This window comes from Eubalaena glacialis, chromosome 5 (assembly GCF_028564815.1).
Source record: "Eubalaena glacialis isolate mEubGla1 chromosome 5, mEubGla1.1.hap2.+ XY, whole genome shotgun sequence".
Lineage (NCBI taxonomy): Eukaryota > Metazoa > Chordata > Mammalia > Artiodactyla > Balaenidae > Eubalaena > Eubalaena glacialis.
Genome location: NC_083720.1, coordinates 34,514,513 through 34,535,264, shown reverse-complemented (window position 1 = coordinate 34,535,264; position 20,752 = coordinate 34,514,513). Strand labels below are relative to the sequence as shown.

At 40.4% G+C, this 20,752-nt stretch overlaps 1 protein-coding gene and 1 pseudogene across 3 annotated transcripts in view; both read right to left on the bottom strand.

Annotated features, from left to right (window-relative positions):
• The window catches only part of PPA2 (inorganic pyrophosphatase 2), a 91,068-nt gene extending 70,638 nt beyond the window's left edge, over positions 1–20,430 (bottom strand). For all 3 annotated transcript variants that reach the window (XM_061191194.1, XM_061191196.1, XM_061191195.1), the window contains exon 1: positions 20,221–20,430. In XM_061191194.1, coding sequence (XP_061047177.1) covers positions 20,221–20,416 — 196 coding nt within the window. In that variant the 5' untranslated portion in view covers positions 20,417–20,430. The remainder of the gene's footprint in view (positions 1–20,220) is intronic.
• On the bottom strand, positions 13,835–15,102 carry LOC133091999 (26S proteasome regulatory subunit 8-like; annotated as a pseudogene).
• Positions 20,431–20,752: the final 322 nt, after the last annotated feature.

The following is a 20,752-nucleotide window of genomic DNA, read 5'->3' as shown; positions in this document are numbered from 1 at the left end:
GGTAAGAGACAAATCTTCCTTTCAGAAAAATTCTAAACAATATATGTAGATGTCCTCCCCTCCAAGAAGTAAAGCTTACCCTGTCCCCCCGATTGTGGACTGGACTTAGTGGCTCACTTCCAAAGAATAGAGTATGGAAGGGGAAAAACATTTCAGTGGAGAAACCTTGACAAGCAGTACCCTTAACCAAGTGATCAAGGTTAATATCACCAGTCATGTTCATAGCATGTACCTCCTGATATGCCATGATGAGAAGGGTACTTCACTTCTGTCGTATTCTTCCCCCAAACCCAGAACTCCAGTCTCATCGTGAGAAAGACATAAGACACACCCAAACTGAGGGACATTCTACAAAATACCTAACCAATACTGTTCATAAATCTCAAGGTCATTAGAAAACAAAAAACAAGGAACGACTAAGAAGTTGTCAGATTAGAGGAGACTAAGGAAATATAATGACTAAATGCAGTGTGGTACCCTGAATTGGATCATGGGACAGAAAAATGACATTAGTGGAAAAACCAGTGACGCCCAAATAAAACGTGGAGTTGAGTTAATAGTATGTACCAATGTTGGTTTCTTAGCTTTGACAAATGTACAGTGGTAATGAAAGATGTTAACGTTAGGGAAAATGTGGTAAGAGATATACTGGAATTCTGTACTACTGTTGCAACCTTGCCAGATCTAAAACTATTCCAAAATAAAGTTTATTTAAACAAACAAACGAAAAACAAGCCATGGCTTCGGCCCAATAAAATCAGAAGTATATAACTTAATAATGGCCTCCACTCCACCAAAATTTTATTTCCTCTTCTCATGCTGTGTGAGTTTTCCTTAGCACTTATCAGTAGACTAAAGTTCTTGAAGAAAGGAGATTTTTTTGTTGTTGTTTGTTGTTGTTTGCTCTTTTATGCTCTCTACTGGATCCCCAGAATCCAGAAAAGTTTCCAGCACTTAGTAGGCATTCAGTAAATATTTGCTGAGCAAATACCTCTATTACTATTTCATTTTCCTGTACAAGCTGTTAATGTAATTTTTCTTTTCCCACCCTAGCAACAAGGTAACTCATGAAGGACCCCGGTGCACAAAGTAGGATAAAGATGAGAAAAAGCACACAAGTGGCAAAGGGTATAAAACTCACTATGATCTATAAAGCTCTTTTCCATCAGTTAAAAAGGATGCATCTTGAAAAAAAAAATCTTCTCTTTTGCTTACCACATCAAATTTCAAATTCTGTGCCTGATTTTAAAGTCTTCTATGAGCAACACAAGAACAGAAAGAACAAAATTATCAGTTTGTTGCTTGATTATTTACTTTTCTGTAAATAACAAGGGTACTTAAGTGGGTCACATTTACATATTTTTTATTAAAATAAAATATAGTGGTAGGAATTGAAAATGGTACAGCAACTTTGGAAACCAGTTTGGCAGTTTCTTATAAAGTTAAACATATGACCCAGAAATCCTACTATTAAGTACTTAACCAGGAAAAATGAAAACTTATGTTTGCACAAAAACTTCTAAGTGTATGTTTATAGTGGCTTTACTCAATAACCACCAAAACTGGAAGTAACCCAAATGTCCAACTGGTAAATGGATAAACAAACTCTGTTACACCCACACAATGGCACTTTACAGAATAGTATATTAGTCCATAATAAAAAGGAGTGAACTATAGATACAAACAAGAAAATGAAAAAATCTAAAAGGTAATGTGCTAAGTGAAAGAAGCTAGACTCAAACAATTCCATTTACATGACATCTGGAAAAGGCAAAACTATAGGGATAAAGACCAGACCAGTGGTTGCCAGAGTTTGAGGGTAGAGGGTGGAGTTGACTTGAAAGAGGGGCCACAAGGAAATTTTGGGGAGTGATAGACTGTTCTGTACCATGATTGTGATGATGTTTAAATGAATCTATATTTCTACTAAAACTCAGAACTGTTCACCAAAAAAAGAGTGAATTTTATTCTATGTAATTTTTAAAATAAGTATATATGGAGCAAAAAAAAAAAAAAAGGCAGTTAAGAAAAATATAGTACATTAACATATAAATAGAAGCACCTATTCCAAATAATAATTACCCATCTGTGATTCTTTTCTCCGGTTTAAGTCACAAAGATAAGGCAGAATTTTGAAGAGAAGAAAGATGTAATCCTTTAGCATATTACTTCAGTTGTTACATTTGGAACCTACCATTGTGATGGAAATTAACAATAATCTCAGCTCTAAGAATTCAGGAAGTTGTACAAACCAGGAAAGTTTGTTATTAAAATTAATGAAGTACAGGAAACTTGACAGAATAGCTAGGCTGCCTTTGTAATTAAGAGTAAATGAGAAAAAGCTTCTGGAGGGATTAACCAAGATGGCGGAGTAGAAGGACGTGCTCTCACTCCCTCTTGCGAGAGCACCAGAATCACAACTGGCTGCTGGACAATCATCGACAGGAAGACACTGGACTTCACCAAGGAGGATACCCCAAATCCAAGGACAGAGGAGAAGCCACAGTGAGACGGTAGGAGGGGCGCAATCAGAGTAAAATCAAATCCCATAACTGCTGGGTGGGTGACTCACAGACTGGCGAGCACTTATACCACAGAAGTCCACCCACTGGAGTGAAAGTTCTGAGCCCCACGTCAGGCTTCCCAACCTGGGGGTCCGGCAACGGGAGGAGGAATTCATAGAGAATCAGACTTTGAAGTCTAGTGGGAATTGATTGCAGGACTTCGACAGGACTGGGGGAAACAGAGAACCCACTCTTGGAGGGCGTACACAAAATAGTGTGTGCATCGGGACCCAGGGGAAGGAGCAGTGACCCTGGGGGAGACTGAACCAGACATAACTGCTGGTGTTGGGGGGTCTCCTGCAGAGGCGGGGGCTGGCTCTGTTTCACCGTGGGGACAAGGACACTGGCAGCGGAGGTTCTGGGAAGTACTCCCTGGCGTGAGCCCTCCCAGAGTCTGCCATTAGCCCCACCAAAGAGCCCGGGTAGGCTCCAGTGTTGGGTTGCCTCAGGCAAAACAACCAACAGGGAGGGAACCCAGCCCCACCCAGCAACAGTCAAGTGGATTAAAGTTTTACAGAGCTCTGACTGCCAGAGCAACAGTCAGCTCTACCCACCTCCAGAGCCTCCCATCAAGCCTCTTAGATAGCCTCAACCACCAGAGGGCAGACAGCAGAAGCAAGAAAAACTACAGTCCTGCAGCCTGTGGAACAGAAACCACATTTACAGAAAGATAGACAAGATGAAAAGGCAGAGGGCTATATACCAGATGAAGGAACAAGAAAAAACCCCAGAAAAACAACTAAATGAAGTGGAGATAGGCAACCTTCCAGAAAAAGAATTCAGAATAATGATAGTGAAGATGATCCAGGACCTTGGAATAAGAATGGAGGCAAAGATTGAGAAGATGCAAGAAATGATTAACAAAGACCTAGAAGAATTAAAGAACAAACAAACAGAGATGACCAATACAATAACTGAAATGAAAACTACACTAGAAGGAATCAATAGTAGAATAACTGAGGCAGAAGAACGGATAAGTGACCTGGAAGACAGAATGGTGGAATTCACTGCTGCGGAACAGACTAAAGAAAAAAGAATGAAAAGAAGTGAAGACAGCCTAAGAGACCTCTGGGACAACATTAAACGCAACAACATTCGCATTATAGGGGTCCCAGAAGGAGAAGAGAGAGAGAAAGGACCAGAGAAAATATTTGAAGAGATTATAGTCGAAAACTTCCCTAACATGGGAAAGGAAATAGCCACCCAAGTCCAGGAAGCGCAGAGAGTCCCATACAGGATAAACCCAAGGAGAAGCACGCCGAGACACATAGTAATCAAAGTGGCAAAAATTAAAGACAAAGAAAAATTATTGAAAGCAGCAAGGGAAAAATGACAAATAACATACAAGGGAACTCCCATAAGGTTAACAGCTGATTTCTCAGCAGAAACTCTACAAGCCAGAAGGGAGTGGCATGATATACTTCAAGTGATGAAAGGGAAGAACCTACAACCAAGATTACTCTACCCGGCAAGGATCTCATTTAGATTTGATGGAGAAATCAAAAGCTTTACAGACAAGCAAAAGCTAAGAGAATTCAGCACCACCAAACCAGCTCTACAACAAATGTTAAAGGAACTTCTCTAAGTGGGAAACACAAGAGAAGAAAAGGACCTACAAAAACAAACCCAAAACAATTAAGAAAATGGTCATAGGCACATACATGTCGATAATTACCTTAAACGTGAATGGATTAAATGCTCCAGCCAAAAGACACAGGCTTGCTGAATGGATACAAAAACAAGACCCATATATATGCTGTCTACAAGAGACCCACTTTAGACCTAGGGACACATACAGACTGAAAGTGAGGGGATGGAAAAAGATATTCCATGCAAATGGAAATCAAAAGAAAGCTGGAGTAGCTATACTCATATCAGATAAAATAGACTTTAAAATAAAGAATGTTACAAGAGACAAGGAAGGACACTACATAATGATCAAGGGATCAATCCAAGAAGAAGATATAACAATTATAAATATATATGCACCCAACATAGGAGCACCTCATTACATAAGGCAATTGCTAACAGCTATAAAAGAGGAAATTGATAGTAACACAATAATAGTGGGGGACTTTAACACCTCACTTACACCAATGGACAGATCATCCAAAATGAAAATAAATAAGGAAACAGAAGCTTTAAATGACACAATAGACCAGATAGATTTAATTGATATTTATAGGACATTCCATCCAAAAACAGCAGATTACACGTTCTTCTCAAGTGCACACGGAACATTCTCCAGGATAGATCACATCTTGGGTCACAAATCAAGCCTCAGTAAATTTAAGAAAATTGAAATCATATCAAGCATCTTTTCTGACCACAACGCTATGAGATTAGAAATGAATTACAGGGGAAAAAGCATAAAATACACAAACACATGGAGGCTAAACAATACGTTACTAAATAACCAAGAGGTTACTGAAGAAATCAAAGAGGAAATCAAAAAATACCTAGAGACAAATGACAATGAAAACACGACAACCCAAAACCTATGGGATGCTGCAAAAGCAGTTCTAAGAGGGAAGTTTATAGCTATACAAGCCTACCTAAAGAAACAAGAAAAATCTCAAGTAAACAATCTAACCTTACACCTAAAGAAACTAGAGAAAGAAGAACAAACAAAACCCAAAGTTAGCAGAAGGAAAGAAATCATAAAGATCAGAGCAGAAATAAATGAAATAGAAACAAAGAAAACAATAGCAAAGATCAATAAAACTAAAAGCTGGTACTTTGAGAAGATAAACAAAATTGATAAGCCATTAGCCAGACTCATCAAGAAAAAGAGGGAGAGAACTCAAATCAATAAAATCAGAAATGAAAAAGGAGAAGTTACAACAGACACCGCAGAAATACAAAGCATCCTAAGAGACTACTACAAGCAACTTTATGCCAATAAAATGGACAACCTGGAAGAAATGGACAAATTCTTAGAAAGGTATAACCTTCCAAGACTGAACCAGGAAGAAGCAGAAAATATGAACAGACCAATCACAAGTAATGAAATTGAAACTGTGATTAAAAATCTTCCAACAAACAAAAGTCCAGGACCAGATGGCTTCACAGGTGAATTCTATCAAACATTTAGAGAAGAGCTAACACCTATCCTTCTCAAACTCTTCCAAAAAATTGCAGAGGAAGGAACACTCCCAAACTCATTCTATGAGGCCACCATCACCCTGATACCAAAACCAGACAAAGACACTACAAAAAAAGAAAATTACAGACCAATATCACTGATGAATATAGATGCAAAAATCCTCAACAAAATACTAGCAAACAGAATCCAACAACACATTAAAAGGATCATACACCACGATCAAGTGGGATTTATCCCAGGGATGCAAGGATTCTTCAATATACGCAAATCAATCAATGTGATACACCATATTAACAAATTGAAGAATAAAAACCATATGATCATCTCAATAGATGCAGAAAAAGCTTTTGACAAAATTCAACACCCATTTATGATAAAAACTCTCCAGAAAGTAGGCATAGAGGGAACCTACCTCAACATAATAAAGGCCATATATGACAAACCCACAGCAAACATCATTCTCAATGGTGAAAAACTGAAAGCATTTCCTCTAAGATCAGGAACGAGACAAGGATGTCCACTCTCACCACTATTATTCAACATAGTTCTGGAAGTCCTAGCCACGGCAATCAGAGAAGAAAAAGAAATAAAAGGAATACAAATTGGAAAAGAAGAAGTAAAACTGTCACTGTTTGCAGATGACATGATACTATACATAGAGAATCCTAAAACTGCCACCAGAAAACTGCTAGAGCTAATTAATGAATATGGTAAAGTTGCAGGATACAAAATTAATGCACAGAAATCTCTTGCATTCCTATACACTAATGATGAAAAATCTGAAAGAGAAATTATGGCAACACTCCCATTTACCATTGCAACAAAAAGAATAAAATACCTAGGAATAAACCTACCTAGGGAGACAAAAGACCTGTATGCAGAAAACTATAAGACACTGATGAAAGAAATTAAAGATGATACCAACAGATGGAGAGATATACCATGTTCTTGTATTGGAAGAATCAACATTGTGAAAATGACTATACTACCCAAAGCAATCTACAGATTCAATGCAATCCCTATCAAATTACCAATGGCATTTTTTACGGAGCTAGAAAAAATCATCTTAAAATTTGTATGGAGACACAAAAGACCCCGAATAGCCAAAGCAGTCTTGAGGGAAAAAAACGGAGCTGGAGGAATCAGACTCCCTGACTTCAGACTATACTACAAAGCTACAGTAATCAAGACAATATGGTACTGGCACAAAAACAGAAACATAGATCAATGGAACAAGATAGAAAGCCCAGAGATAAACCCACGCACCTATGGTCAACTAATCTATGACAAAGGAGGCAAAGATATACAATGGAGAAAAGACAGTCTCTTCAATAAGTGGTGCTGGGAAAACTGGACAGCTACATGTAAAAGAATGAAATTAGAATACTCCCTAACACCATACACAAAAATAAACTCAAAATGGATTAGAGACCTAAATGTAAGACTGGACACTATAAAACTCTTAGAGGAAAACATAGGAAGAACACTCTTTGACATAAATCACAGCAAGATCTTTTTTGATCCACCTTCTAGAGTAATGGAAATAAAAACAAAAATAAACAAATGGGACCTAATGAAACTTCAAAGCTTTTGCACAGCAAAGGAAACCATAAACAAGACGAAAAGACAACCCTCAGAATGGGAGAAAATATTTGCAAACGAATCAATGGACAAAGGATTAATCTCCAAAATATATAAACAGCTCATTCAGCTCAATATTAAAGAAACAAACACCCCAATCCAAAAATGGGCAGAAGACCTAAATAGACATTTCTCCAAAGAAGACATACAGACGGCCAAGAAGCACATGAAAAGATGCTCAACATCACTCATTATTAGAGAAATGCAAATCAAAACTACAATGAGGTATCACCTCACACCTGTTAGAATGGGCATCATCAGAAAATCTACAAACAACAAATGCTGGAGAGGGTGTGGAGAAAAGGGAACCCTCTTGCACTGTTGGTGGGAATGTAAATTGATACAGCCACTATGGAGAACAATATGGAGGTTCCTTAAAAAACTAAAAATAGAATTACCATATGACCCAGCAATCCCACTACTGGGCATATACCCAGAGAAAACCGTAATTCAAAAAGACACATGCACCCGAATGTTCATTGCAGCACTATTTACAATAGCCAGGTCATGGAAGCAACCTAAATGCCCATCAACAGACGAATGGATAAAGAAGTTGTGGTACATATATACAATGGAATATTACTCAGCCATAAAAAGGAACGAAATTGAGTCATTTGTTGAGACGTGGATGAATCTAGAGACTGTCATACAGAGTGAAGTAAGTCAGAAAGAGAAAAACAAATATCGTATATTAACGCATGTATGTGGAACCTAGAAAAATGGTACAGATGAGCCGGTTTGCAGGGCAGAAGTTGAGACACAGATGTAGAGAACAGACATATGGACACCAAGGGGGGAAAACTGCGGTGGGGTGGGGATAGTGGTGTGCTGAATTGGGCAATTGGGATTGACATGTATACACTGATGTGTATAAAATTGATGACTAATAAGAACCTGCAGTATAAACAAACAAACAAAACAACTAATACTAAACTTTCATTGGGTTATTTGTATGGAAATATGTTAATATAAATGTTTCAGACATTACATGAAATTTCTAAAAATCTTATATGTTCTGGTATAATGTTATAAGTCATAATCCTATTTATTACTTTAAAATGTATATCTCAGAAATAACTAATTTTCTTGTCAACTGCATTATTATGAACTTTCATCAAATCTTTAACCGTGGTCATTTTTAAGTCTTTTGTCATTTACAGACAGTTCTGGGTGTACTCTGATGCTTTTGTTAATATGTTCCTATAAAAGGGTTTCATCTTCAGGAAATTCATGGAAAAGACTCTGACAAGTACAGGTTTCTGGTACCTGACTGTACTGCTGAACTGAATGAATAAGCATTTTCAGAACTCTAATGAAAAACTGATGAGCTCATAAAAGTGCTAACAAAAGATCAAGATGAGAAAAAAAAATTAATTACATGGGACTGAGTGAACTGATGAGGATGAGTATAATTTTTGTGACTTTCTGGTTGAATTTAAAAAAAGAAAAAATCCCACAAGAACTCAGAGGCAAAGAATATACAAATCAATTTTCACTGCAAAGTAAAGGAGCTGTTGCAGTGGAGGATTACTGGACTGAATGTCAATATTATGACATAGTATGAGTGTGTTTCATGTTTGGTAATTGCAATCATTGTTGCTTTTGTTGTGGTCATCCATGTACAATGCTTGGTGTCAGTCTATTTATCTCTTGTAAAAATAAAATACAGTGTGTGTGAAAAAAAAAAAAAAAAGAGTAAATGATACCTTTGGCACACTGATTTTGTGTTAAGTTACCCTAAAGCTCTCGTTAACTGGGGACAAGTCCCAACAAACTTATTAAGATGTAAGAGGAGCACATGCTACTCAAGTATGAGGAAAAACAGGACTAGACTAGGCTGTGATCACTAAAAGCTAAAGATCTGTGAGAAGCGTGCTTAGATACCTACTTCTTTAAATTGGGATCTAAATATATTCAAACACTAAGGTAATGCCAATATATATGCTAAAATTGTTTTCTAATTGCCATTTTGGAAGGTAAAAAGAATATAAATGTAAGTGAATGGTCTGACTCAGATAACCAAACCTACTAGAAGCCCTTTGGATCATGAAATAGTTTAAATAAAAACATAATAATAAAGAAAAAAAGAATAATTTCTGGGAAAATAAAATAGGGCCTTAGATATCTGATAATCATAATGCTTTGATGGGCAACATACCAATAAATTTGCACAGGAGCAATGAATACAGAGGCCAAGAATCTGCCATGTATTTGCTGAGCTTGATTAAGTCACTCGATATCTCTGAAACGTAATTTTCTCAATTTTCTTCAATTAAGCAAGATACAATTTAGTACTATGTAAAAGGCAACATACTAGATGCCAGAATACAAAAGTGCTAAAATGTGAGCAATGCCCACAGATAAGATAGGGCGAGTACTACATGTTATTAGGATCAGCATCATCCTGTAAATTTAAAAACAAAGAAGTCCTCTTGGCACAATTAGAGAGCTAATCATTGACCTAACACACAAAGGAAGGATGAGAATCCATTAAAAGTTTTCTAGAGTCAGTGCTATAAGTATGCTATTAGGCTCCACTTAAAGGGTATTAAGATTCTCTAAAGGTGGATTTAAAGATAGGTACAGGTATCCCCTGTTTTTTGAAAGTTCGCTCTACGCCACTTCACTTTTACAAAAGACCTACGTTAGTACCTGTTTTTGCTAACAGAAAGAAATCCGAAGAGGATTTTCACTTTTACAAAAAAAGGCAAAAATCGAAAACAGCATTCGGTGTGTTTTTCAGCAGCTGTTATAGAGGCAGTGAGCACCCCTGAGCAGTGAGAGTGGCCCGGCCAAGCTCCTTCCCTGGGAACTACTCATCATCTCAGCAGCAAGCTGCCATAGCTTTGAACTGTGTCTGTGAGCACCTGTGCTTTCTCTCCATTTATTTTGTGCATTCATTATTAGCAAGATGTATCCTAAGGTATTGCTTCTTTGCTTTATGCCGTTTCGGCTTACGAATGGTTTCATAGGACTGTTCCCTTTCTGGATAGTGGAGAAACCTGTACTACCTATCCTGATCAACTATAAAATGAACAGGGTAATCTATATTATACCTATGAGGCATAGACAGAGAGACACGGTACATGCAGCAAGCACTGTGGTAATCACCTTGTAAAGATACAACTGAAGCACAGATTAGAAATAGCCCTTTCTTAGAGCCTCAGAGTAAACTAGTGATAAATCTTAAGTTTGAACTTCATTATCTGTAGCTCAGACTGGTTGTTTCTTTACAATTGAAACCAAGTCGTTGCCAATTTACTTTTATAAATATTTATTTTGTTGTTGTTTAAACAAAGCAATGCATGTGCATGGTTTAAAAAAGTCCCCACCTCTCTCCAATCCAGCTCCACTCTAGAGCAACCCACCTACGCCTCCTTAACTTACTTTAGATCTAGATGTTATCTTCATCTCCCTAAATAATATATTTATATGGTTAGTTTTTAATTTATAATTTTAGAATATTGTCTACTGATTCCAGCTCTGAGAGGTAAGTTTAGTTTATTTGACCCCAACCTATTCCCTTTAAATTCTGTATTGGCCAGTCTTAATACTTCACAGCTTTATTCCTTGCTCCACCAAACATATACAGTATTTCTTGACTCAGCTAACTGGCTTTTTACCTCTCTTTCGTCATCCTTCTCGCTTCTAATTTTATCTTCTGCACTTTTATTTTTTCAAGGCTCATAAAATGTTCTATAATCACACTGAGTTTTCTATGCTTTTCCTGTTAGTATATTTCCTAAGATTAAGAAAAACCTGAATTACTTGTTAAACAGATCGCTGGACCCCCATCTCTAAACAGAATCTTAAGGAGAGAAATCTGGATATCTGTCTTATTAGCAAGCACCCCCAAATAATTCATATAGTCAGGCAAGTTTAAGAAGCACTGTCTGTGTGTTGATTTTTGGCCAGGTAGAATGTCATATATAAATTTCCTTTCTTGTTCAGCTTCTATGACTTGTGCTTCTACTTTTTTCTTCCTTCCATTGTCAGTCACAATCATATCTATCAATTATTCAAATGTCTCACAGCTTCCATAAAAACTATGGAATTCTCTCTCTACCCAAATAGCTCCCTTTGGAAATCTCATTCTTCCTGTTGCAATCTGGATTGGAAGTTTTCTTGGCACCCTTAGACTCTGCTTTGTTGGTTTCCAGCTTAGATCTGTTTTCTGGATCCCATGCATTCACCTTTTTTGGTTTACTTACATATTTTGCAGAAGCATATCCCTAACTTGTGTTGTGTAAGAAAGGATGCATGGGAGGTAAATTTCCCAAGTCCTTAAATGTCTGAAACGTCTTGATTCAGTCTTCACCCTAGATTAATGGTTGCCTGGGTAAATTCTAGGAGGAAAATCATTTTCTCAGAATTTCAAAGGCATTACTCCAGTCTCCAAACTTTCAGCACTGCTGGTTAAGTCAGATACCGGTTTGATTCTCAGTCCTTTGCAGGTGACCTGTTCTCCCTCCCCACCCCCGACCCCAACCCCAGGGACTTTTAGGGTCTTCTTTATAAAACCTTCAGTTTTCAGAGATTTCACAAGAAAGTGTCTGGGACTCAGAACACTTGGGTACTTAAATTCTTAGATCTCTTCCACTATTCGTTTGAAAATTCTTCTTCATTTTGTCTGTTCTTTTTTTCTGGAACTCATATTAGCCAAATGTTAGACTTCCTAGATTAAATCTCTATGTCTCTACTTTCTTCCTCATTTTTTTGCTGTCTCATTTTGTTCTACCTTCTGGTAGATTTCTTTACCTTACGTTCTAACTTCTCTGTATCAGCTTTCTAGGACTGCTATACCAAATTAGCACACACTTGGTGGCTTAAAACAGAACACCATTCAACCCACTACACCGTCCACTGACTTCTTTGTCTTAAAAATCACATTTTTAATTTCCAAGAGTTCTTGTTCTTTGATTGCCTTTTCTTCATAGCCTCCTCTTCCTTCTTAATGGGTGCCATCGCTTCTGAAATCTCAGAGGACACCCATGCGACTTTGAAAAATTCAAGTTCTCTTTCTACTTTCTTTTTTTCCCATTTAGCTTATAAGGTTTTCTTAAAATTATTCATTCAGTAAATATGTACTGAACACATACAGTATACCAAGCACTGTTTTAGGTACTAGGTATACAAATTCTTTGCTTTTACGGAACTCATATTCTGGTGGGGGAGGCGATGTATAGGAGCAATGAAGATGTTTTTAACTCTAGCAGGTACAGGGCAAGAAGAGAGGGAAAAAGAGAAATATGGAAATGCCAGGGAAGATCTCTCTGATAGGTAACACTTCAGCACAGAGCTGAATGAAGTGAGGACGTGAGTCAAACAGACATCTAGACAGGAACACTGCATGCAGAGCAAGCTCAGAGGCAAGAATATGCATGGCATGTCTGAGAAACAGCCAGGAGGCCAGGATGGCTGGAGCACAGTGATCAAAAGGAAGAGTGGTAAGCAATGAATTCAGAGGGGAAGCCCAGTATCAGGTCACACAGGAACTTGTATACGAGGAGCAGAACCTGGCATGATCAGACTTACGTCTTAAAGAATCAAGATGAATTCTGGTGGAAAGCAGACTTCAGGGGACAATGGTGGAGGCAAGGGGAAGGATCAGGAGGCTACTGCAATTGGTCAAGTGAAAGACAATGGTGACATGGATATAGTGGCAAGGATGGGAGTGGAGAGAATTGTCTTCTGCATACATTTCAAAAGCTGGACTGAAGGGAGAAACTAATGAACTAGATATGGGCTAAGTGTAGTGGTGGCCACAACAGTGATTCCTAAGTTACTGTTTATAGGTGAGAAGACAGAAAGAAATAGTTGGGTGGGGGTAGGGGACCAGGAGCTCTGTCTTGTATACGTTAACCTTGAGATGCTTCTTAGACGTTTCAGTGGAAATACAGAGTACATTTACTGCATCTGTAAATCTTGAGCTCAAGAAGAGACTAGGGCTAATGTTACACATCTGGGAGGCATAGACGGTATCTCAAGCTACAGGACTGGATGGGATTATCTACAGCAAAAGCAACAACAGAAACTCCAGACCATGGGCCAAAGCCAGCACATGGCCTGTCGTTATTTTTATAAATAACCTTTTGTCAGGACACAGCCATACCCATACTTTTACTCTCTGGTTGCTTTTGCCCTGCAACGCGGAGTTAAGTAGTTGTAAGAAACCACAGGTTTTGCAAAGCCTAAACTATTTCCTATCTGGCCCTTTTCAGAAAGGGCTTGCCAACCCCTGCCCTAGAGAGAGAACAGATAGATAAGTGGGCTAAGAACTGAGTCCTGGGCCGTTTCAAAGGTTAGAGTTCAGATCAGAGGATCCAGCAAGGGAGACTGATGAAGGAGAAGCCATCAAAAGAAGATAAAAGCACCATCCCAGAAGGAAAAAGAAAACATTTCAAGGAAGAAAGAGGGCTTCATTGTGAAAATACTGTTGAGAATTCACATGAGATGAGAATTTTAAATTGATCATTAAATTTGCCACATGGAGGTCACCTTTTTTTTTTTTTTTCCTGTCCTACAGAGCTTTATTTGAGGGATCCACACAAAGGATATCTGCCTCACTTCCATAGCTTCTTGATGGACATGTTTTTCTCACTCTCCTTTTGCATGACCTTGGTTACTGCCATCTCAAAGTCCTCCTGGGTGACGTGGACTCCCCGCTCCCGTAGTGCGTACAAGCTGGCTTCAGTGCACACACCCTTCACTTCAGCCCCTGACGCTCCTGGCATGAGCTCGGCAATTTTTCTCAGGTTGATCCCCCGGGTCAGGTTCATTTTCCAAGAATGGATCTTCAAAATATCCAGCCGGGCCTCCTCGTTGGGGGTGGGAATTCAATTTTTCTGTCGAGGCACCCTGGGCGTTGCAGTGCCGAGCCCAGGATATCAATCCTATTAGTTGCCATGATGACCTTGATATTCTTGGTGGCCTCGAAGCCATCCAGCTGGTTGAGCAGCTCCAGCTTCGTGCGCTGGACTTCACTGTCCCCTCTGGAGCCTCCCTCCAGCCGTGAGGAGCCGATGGAGTCAATTTCGTCCATGAAGGTGATAGATGGAGCGTGTTCTCGGGCCATAACAAACAGCTCCCTCACCATTCTTGCTCCTTCCGCACTGAATTTCCGTACCAATTCAGTGCCAGAGACACGAATGAAGGTACAGTCTGTATGATGAGTCACAGCCCGGGCCAACATTGCCTTCCCAGTGCCTGCGGGTGCCTACGGCAGCACTCCCTTGGGCTGCGCGATGCCCAGCGTTTCAAAGAGTTCAGGATGCTTAACGGGCAGCTCGATCACTTCTTTGATCTCCTTGATCTGCTTGTCCAGTCCACCAATCATCTCTTAAGTTGAATCTGGCACCTTCTCCACCATCATCAGTGACACCAGTGGGTCTACCTTGTTGAGTAGGATCTTGTGCAGAGTGTAGCTGTCATTTCTGAGAGCCACCCGGCAATTGGGTGTCACATCATTGATGTTGATGTTCTTGTCCACGTCTACGACAAATTTGCCCTCAGGATGTACCTTAACCAACACTTTCTTCTTATCCATGGTCCGGACTACTTCCCCCACAGAGGAGCCCTTTTCCTGCAGCAGCTGTAGCTCTTCCCGCAACAGGCGAACTTTTGCATTAATCTCATTCCTCTGTGCCTGCAGCCTCCGGAGATTTTGGCTCTTGTCATTCACAGTCAGCTGGAGTTCCTCAACCTTGGACAGATAATATTGGCGGAGTCCACTGCCTGCCTTCCCCTCTTCCAGCTCCATCTGCTATGGTCCGTCAAGCGCCATCTTCCCTCTTCCGCAGAGACCGTGGGCATCAGAGCCGCCTTGGCACCAGGCCGAGGACACCTTTTGGCAAAGCAGTTTGGCAGACAGAGGATAAAAACCTGGCTGAAAGTGATCCCTGACAATTTGGTTTATATTTAATAAGAGGCTAGAAAAGACTGATGTGCACGCAGAGAGGCTTGTTGAACGGCCAGCTTACCTCGGAGATGTGTGGGTAAGAAGCTGGCTGTGACACTGGGGCGTTCCCTAAATGTCACAGAGCCCAGAGCTCTGCTGAGCAGCAACGCCGTCAGGCTGGGCTACTGACCTCCAAACACCTTCTTCAATTTCTGAGGAAGGAACCAGCACATCGCCTAAGCCCCAGGCCTGCATGGTAAACATCTGTGTGCTATTCCATAATAAAACTTAAACTGCTCCCCCTGTGTCAGGCTCCATGTCTCTCTCTCTCTCCCTCCAATCTGACATCAACATGTCCACACACTCTCTAAGGTTCTGCAAAGCAGTTCAGCTTCTTCCGAAACTACAGCCCCCTAAGCACATAGACTTCAGCTGGGACTGCCTCCGTGCTTCTTCATCAATAAGCACATCTCCATCTGCTTTTCTTCCTTTATAAACATCTTGAAATCACCGGCTCTGATGGCTCCTTCTTATTTGTTGTTTCAGGGTTACCCTTTTTTATCCACCTCCTATCACTTTAATAGGATATTTATGAGGAGGGAGATAAGACAAACAACTGTAGTCACCCTACCATCTTGTCTTGGTATTTCACTTTGTCAAAAATCAGACTACATACCTACTAGGCATAAGCTAATGAATTCTATCAGGCCCATCAATATACATTAGACATTGCCAAATAGTGTCAAAACTTTCCCTTCGACTGGACTGAAATGAGATTTTATTCTATCATTTTCTAAGTAATCTATATGTTTTTCTCTTATAACAGCAAGTTGTATCAGGATGAAAGTTTATTACTTGTATTAGCAAGTGAGGAAACTGAATGGATTGCAAAACTTATAACTGATTATATATGTTATACACATCAAATAGCTACATGTATGCTAAGTACCAACATACTATTACGTATCATTACTAAAAGCATTTATAGAGGTTCTTATTGGAAGCTGTGGCAATGACAAAAACCAAAAAAATATAACTAACATTTCTATATCCACACAATAACCATTATGATCTACTGTGTCAATTCAAGTTTTATGATATGGGCCAAATTAAAAAAAAAAAAGTTACAGGAACTCATATTTAAGACTCAAACACAGGTTTCATGTAATTCAGTAAATTTTATTAAGTCCAAATGTGTGGCACATTCAATGGCAGATTCCTCCTACTATTCAAATGACATACTTAAAAAACAATATAGTAATTTCAACATAAGCATAGTCTTACTACAAATGATAAAATAAATTCATTGTTAAAGAACTGCATGATTCGTTCTCACACTAAATAAAAGCAACCTGAATTATCTACAGCACTATTTCTCTAAGTGAACCAGTCACCTATCCCATAGTAAAAAAAAAAATCCAAACTATGAAAAGTGTAGCTTCTCCTCATCCTTTCGGAAAAGTTAAAAAATCTAAAATAATGAATTTTCAAGTTATTAACAAAACAAAAACATGTATACTACCAAAGAATATTGGCATGTAGTGCTATGTCTTTGGTCCCATATGAACAAGTCTTACTTCGTTATGATTTCACAACTAATTCAAAAGACTGCAAGTCGGTACCCATTAAAACTATAAGACTTGGAATTAATAAATCAGGACTTACTCAAAGTATGCAATTCTAGCCACATCCCACTGTTCTCATCCTTCACAAAATGTAACAAGAATTTTGGTCTTAAAGTCAAAAGGGAAAAAGAAATAATTCATATTAAACATTAACCATGTGCCATGTGTGAGACACTGATAGTCTTTACAAACATGGTCTCATTTAACTGTCACAGCAATTCTATAAAATCATCAGTGCTATCTCCATTTTACAGATGGAGAAACGGAGCTAAGGGATGTCAAGTGATGCCTAAAATAGTCAAGTCAGGGCTACAAGCTAAGTGTTTTGACTATTAGTCTAGAACCCAATGCTTCTCAAATAGAATTCCATCAAACTCTAGAGTTACTAAGATGTCAACAAATGTTCTGAGAAACAGGGGCTCTTGGATTCAAAAGTTTGGGACAAGTTACTTTACATAAGAATTTGCAACAACTTTAATATGCACATTGTGACTCCCCAAGGTGATAAAATGAGAAGTGTTTTGCTAATTTATTAAACCATGAAGCTCTTCCTTTAAAGAAAGCCCAGTAACATACCATGGGATGCTTGTGCTCGACTAAGCAGTTTGGAAATGATCAAGTCCAATCTCCTCTTTCCATGGTTTAATAAAATGAGGTACAGAGAGGTTCAATTACTCATGCAACGCCACACAAAAAGTTAATTACAGGGCCAAGAGGCCTCATTATTCCCACCAGGATGTTTTTTCCCCTCTGTCACCCTGTCTCACTTCAATACTGTTCCCACAAAGTTCAACACCAATTAAAAGGAAAAGAAAAGTATTGCATCTATCATTTATTCTAATTCTTCTGAATGATGGTAAAGAGAACCATTTACAGAAATGAAATGCCAAAAAGTCTACCTCCCAACTGCATTCATATTTCAGAGGCTTGGGATATATTTGGAAATGTGGGAAATGATTCCACTGTAATAATGCTAAATAATATTTTTCAGCCAAGTCGTGCTATATTCATGTTCTTCTTTGAAGGGAGAGAACTGCACCATACTACTGAACATAGATGCTGCCAGAGTATAAAATATACAATTTGTGACCATCTTTATAAAGAGCAAATTGTTCATTGTTCCCCCTTACCCCTTAATCCTAAAGGGGCTTCCTTTCACTTTGTCCTACCCCTTCCAGCAAGCAGTAAACAGTCCTGGGCCAAGGATGCCATCTGGCGTTTAGTTCAGGAAGTGTTCAACCCAACAATACCTTCCAATGACTATCTCACCACCTGGCCCCTCCCCCAAACCACATTCTCCTTTCTTCCAATTTTTGCCCATTTACCTCAGTAAAACCTTTTTTCTTCTTTTCTGTCATTGGTTCCAACTGAGTGAAAAAAATATAGATGTATTTTATTTGTGGCATTCCAGTTAAAGAAAATCGTGAGTCTGAAATACACTTGCAGCTAAAGAAACAAACCACAGCGAGAGGCCACTATAGCCTCAAAAATGACTAATAGAGGCCCGGCCCCAATAGATAATGTTAAGAGTATCTATTATTCATCCAATGTCTCCAAGGACTATCAGCACTAAGAAGGACCTTTAAGATCACTGGTAGGTCAACTGCTTCATTTTACAGCTAAAGAAACTGAACACGTAAGAAATGAAGCCAATCAGCACACAGTGAGTTACAGCAGAGCGAGAACCAAGGCCTAGGACTCCCCATGCCAAAGTCAGTGCTCGGTGGGTTACACCATATGCTCCAGGATCCTCAAGACTATTTTTTCTCAGCCAACATTCAAATAATTTTATTTGAATTTTTTAGTGTTTTTATACTTTCCTTAATTAATTATATTGATACTACCAATCTCTTGAGGTCAGGGCCCATAACTAAAATTTCCTCAGTGCCACATCTAACAGTGTCCAGCTTTTATAAATATTTATTGACTTTTTGGTCTATCATTTATTACTGTATTACTTTCACCATTTTATGAGTTAGACAGTTTTTATCTACTTAAAAACCTAACTGCCATTTTGTAACACTGTTTCTATGGAAAGCTGTTCCTCAAACCATCACTTTGTAACCTTTTGGAACAATCCGTTCAGAAATTTGGGGCTTCTTGTTAATGGTTCCTTTCTACCTGATCAGTCTTGACCAAAATAGGATGGAAAAGAATATGGAGTCAATTCTGAAGAAAATGGGAATGTTAGTATCAACTGCATTATAACCACAAAACTATGCAAATTCAGTCTCCTCTCCCATAAAATACTCCTCGACCCTAAGCTCAGATAGGATACGTATAAACATTTTATAAATTACAGGTATCAATAATGATCACAAGTATTATTAACAATAGAATTTATATTCTAGACCTGGTGACTAATCACTTTGCATACACTATGCCATGTAATTCTTACAGCCCTATTTTACAGATGAGAAGAATTAAGGCTCAGCAAGTTAGGAAACTCGTCCAGGGTCCCAGAGCTAAGAGCTAAAGAATCCAGGATTCGAGCTGAGATCTGAAATTCTCTAGAGCTGGTGTTCCTAATAGGTGGGCGATAAGGCAAGGTCGACTTTACAGAAAAAAAGGTACTACTCCCCTCGGGGCTCTGAAATCAGTGAGGCATGAAAGCAACTCAACCAACCTCGCTATTTCACATCATAGCTAACCTACACAGTGAAATATCGGGGTGCAAAGAAAAATGAGAATAATGGAGACCTGGGTGTTTTCCCATCTTAGTCGGCCAGGTCAGTGCCCCAAGTCGCTTCGCCCTCTGGGTTTGCTCAATTTGCGGAGGAGAATGAGCTACTTTGGAACCAGCAAGGCTCTTGATCGTGGATCGCATTCAAGGTGCAAACTCGCGAGTATAAATTCACGTTGCTGGGAGATCCTTCATCAGAGTCCCCGCCCTGAAAAAGACCGCTGGACCCGGCATCTCCGAAGTCCCTCCTGCCTCTCCAATCGCGGGCGGCCCTCGGCAGGAGGAGTTTTGTTACGTCCACTGGGAGGGGGAGGGGGAGGAGGAAGGCGGCTAACCGGTGGACTCTGCTCCTCGCGTTCGGAGTCAACGCGAACCCAGAACAGTGACGCGGGCTGGGCTAACGGCTGCCGGCCGGGGCAGGTGACCGGGCGCGCTCCCACGCGCTCCGCCCGCGGCTCGGGGAGGGCGGTTGGCTGCGCCCAGGGCCCAGGCCGCGCCTGCGTCTCCGCGCTCCGCGTTTGGGGACTTAGTCCGCCGCCCCCATCTCTGGCAGCTCCCATGGCTCGGCGCTGGCCCCCGCGTGCGGGAAAGTGACCTGAACCGCGCGGCGATCGCTGCGGGCCCGAAAGAGGGAGGGATGGAGGCCGCGCTCCTATCCCGAGCCTCCGGAGCGGCGCGCGGTGGGACCCCCGCGAGCTACTTACTGAAAAAGAGGCGGTAACCGGGAGAGTGGGGCTGGCCGCGCTCCTCTGTGCGGTAAAAAGCCATGGCGCGGCGCGGCCCGGGCCCTGCGCTAGCTCCCCGCGGCAGGCGGGCGGCGGCGGCTGCGGCGGCGGCGGCAGCCGGGGCGCCCAAGCGCCTGGCCCAGCTGGTGCGCAGCAGTGGCAGCAGCACGCGCATGGCGTAGACCCGGGTTCGGCTTCGCGCGGGTGGTGCCGGGGGACCGGCCCGGCCGCACGCCGGCGCCCCCTACCGCCCGGAGTCGTCGCTCCCGGCCCGGGGCTTGGAAGCCCGCCCCAGCCAGGCTGGCCCTGGAGACTGCTCTTTGAAATTAGACCGCCCGGTGAATTGACAGTAATACACACGGTACACGCAGCGAGACCGGGGTTCAGAGATAATCAAAACAAGGTCCACCGCCCCAGAGGAGCTCACTGCCACTTATTAATGCATACATGCATTCACTCCTTTACTCATCCATACAGTATTTACTATCATAATATTGTTTTTATTATAGTG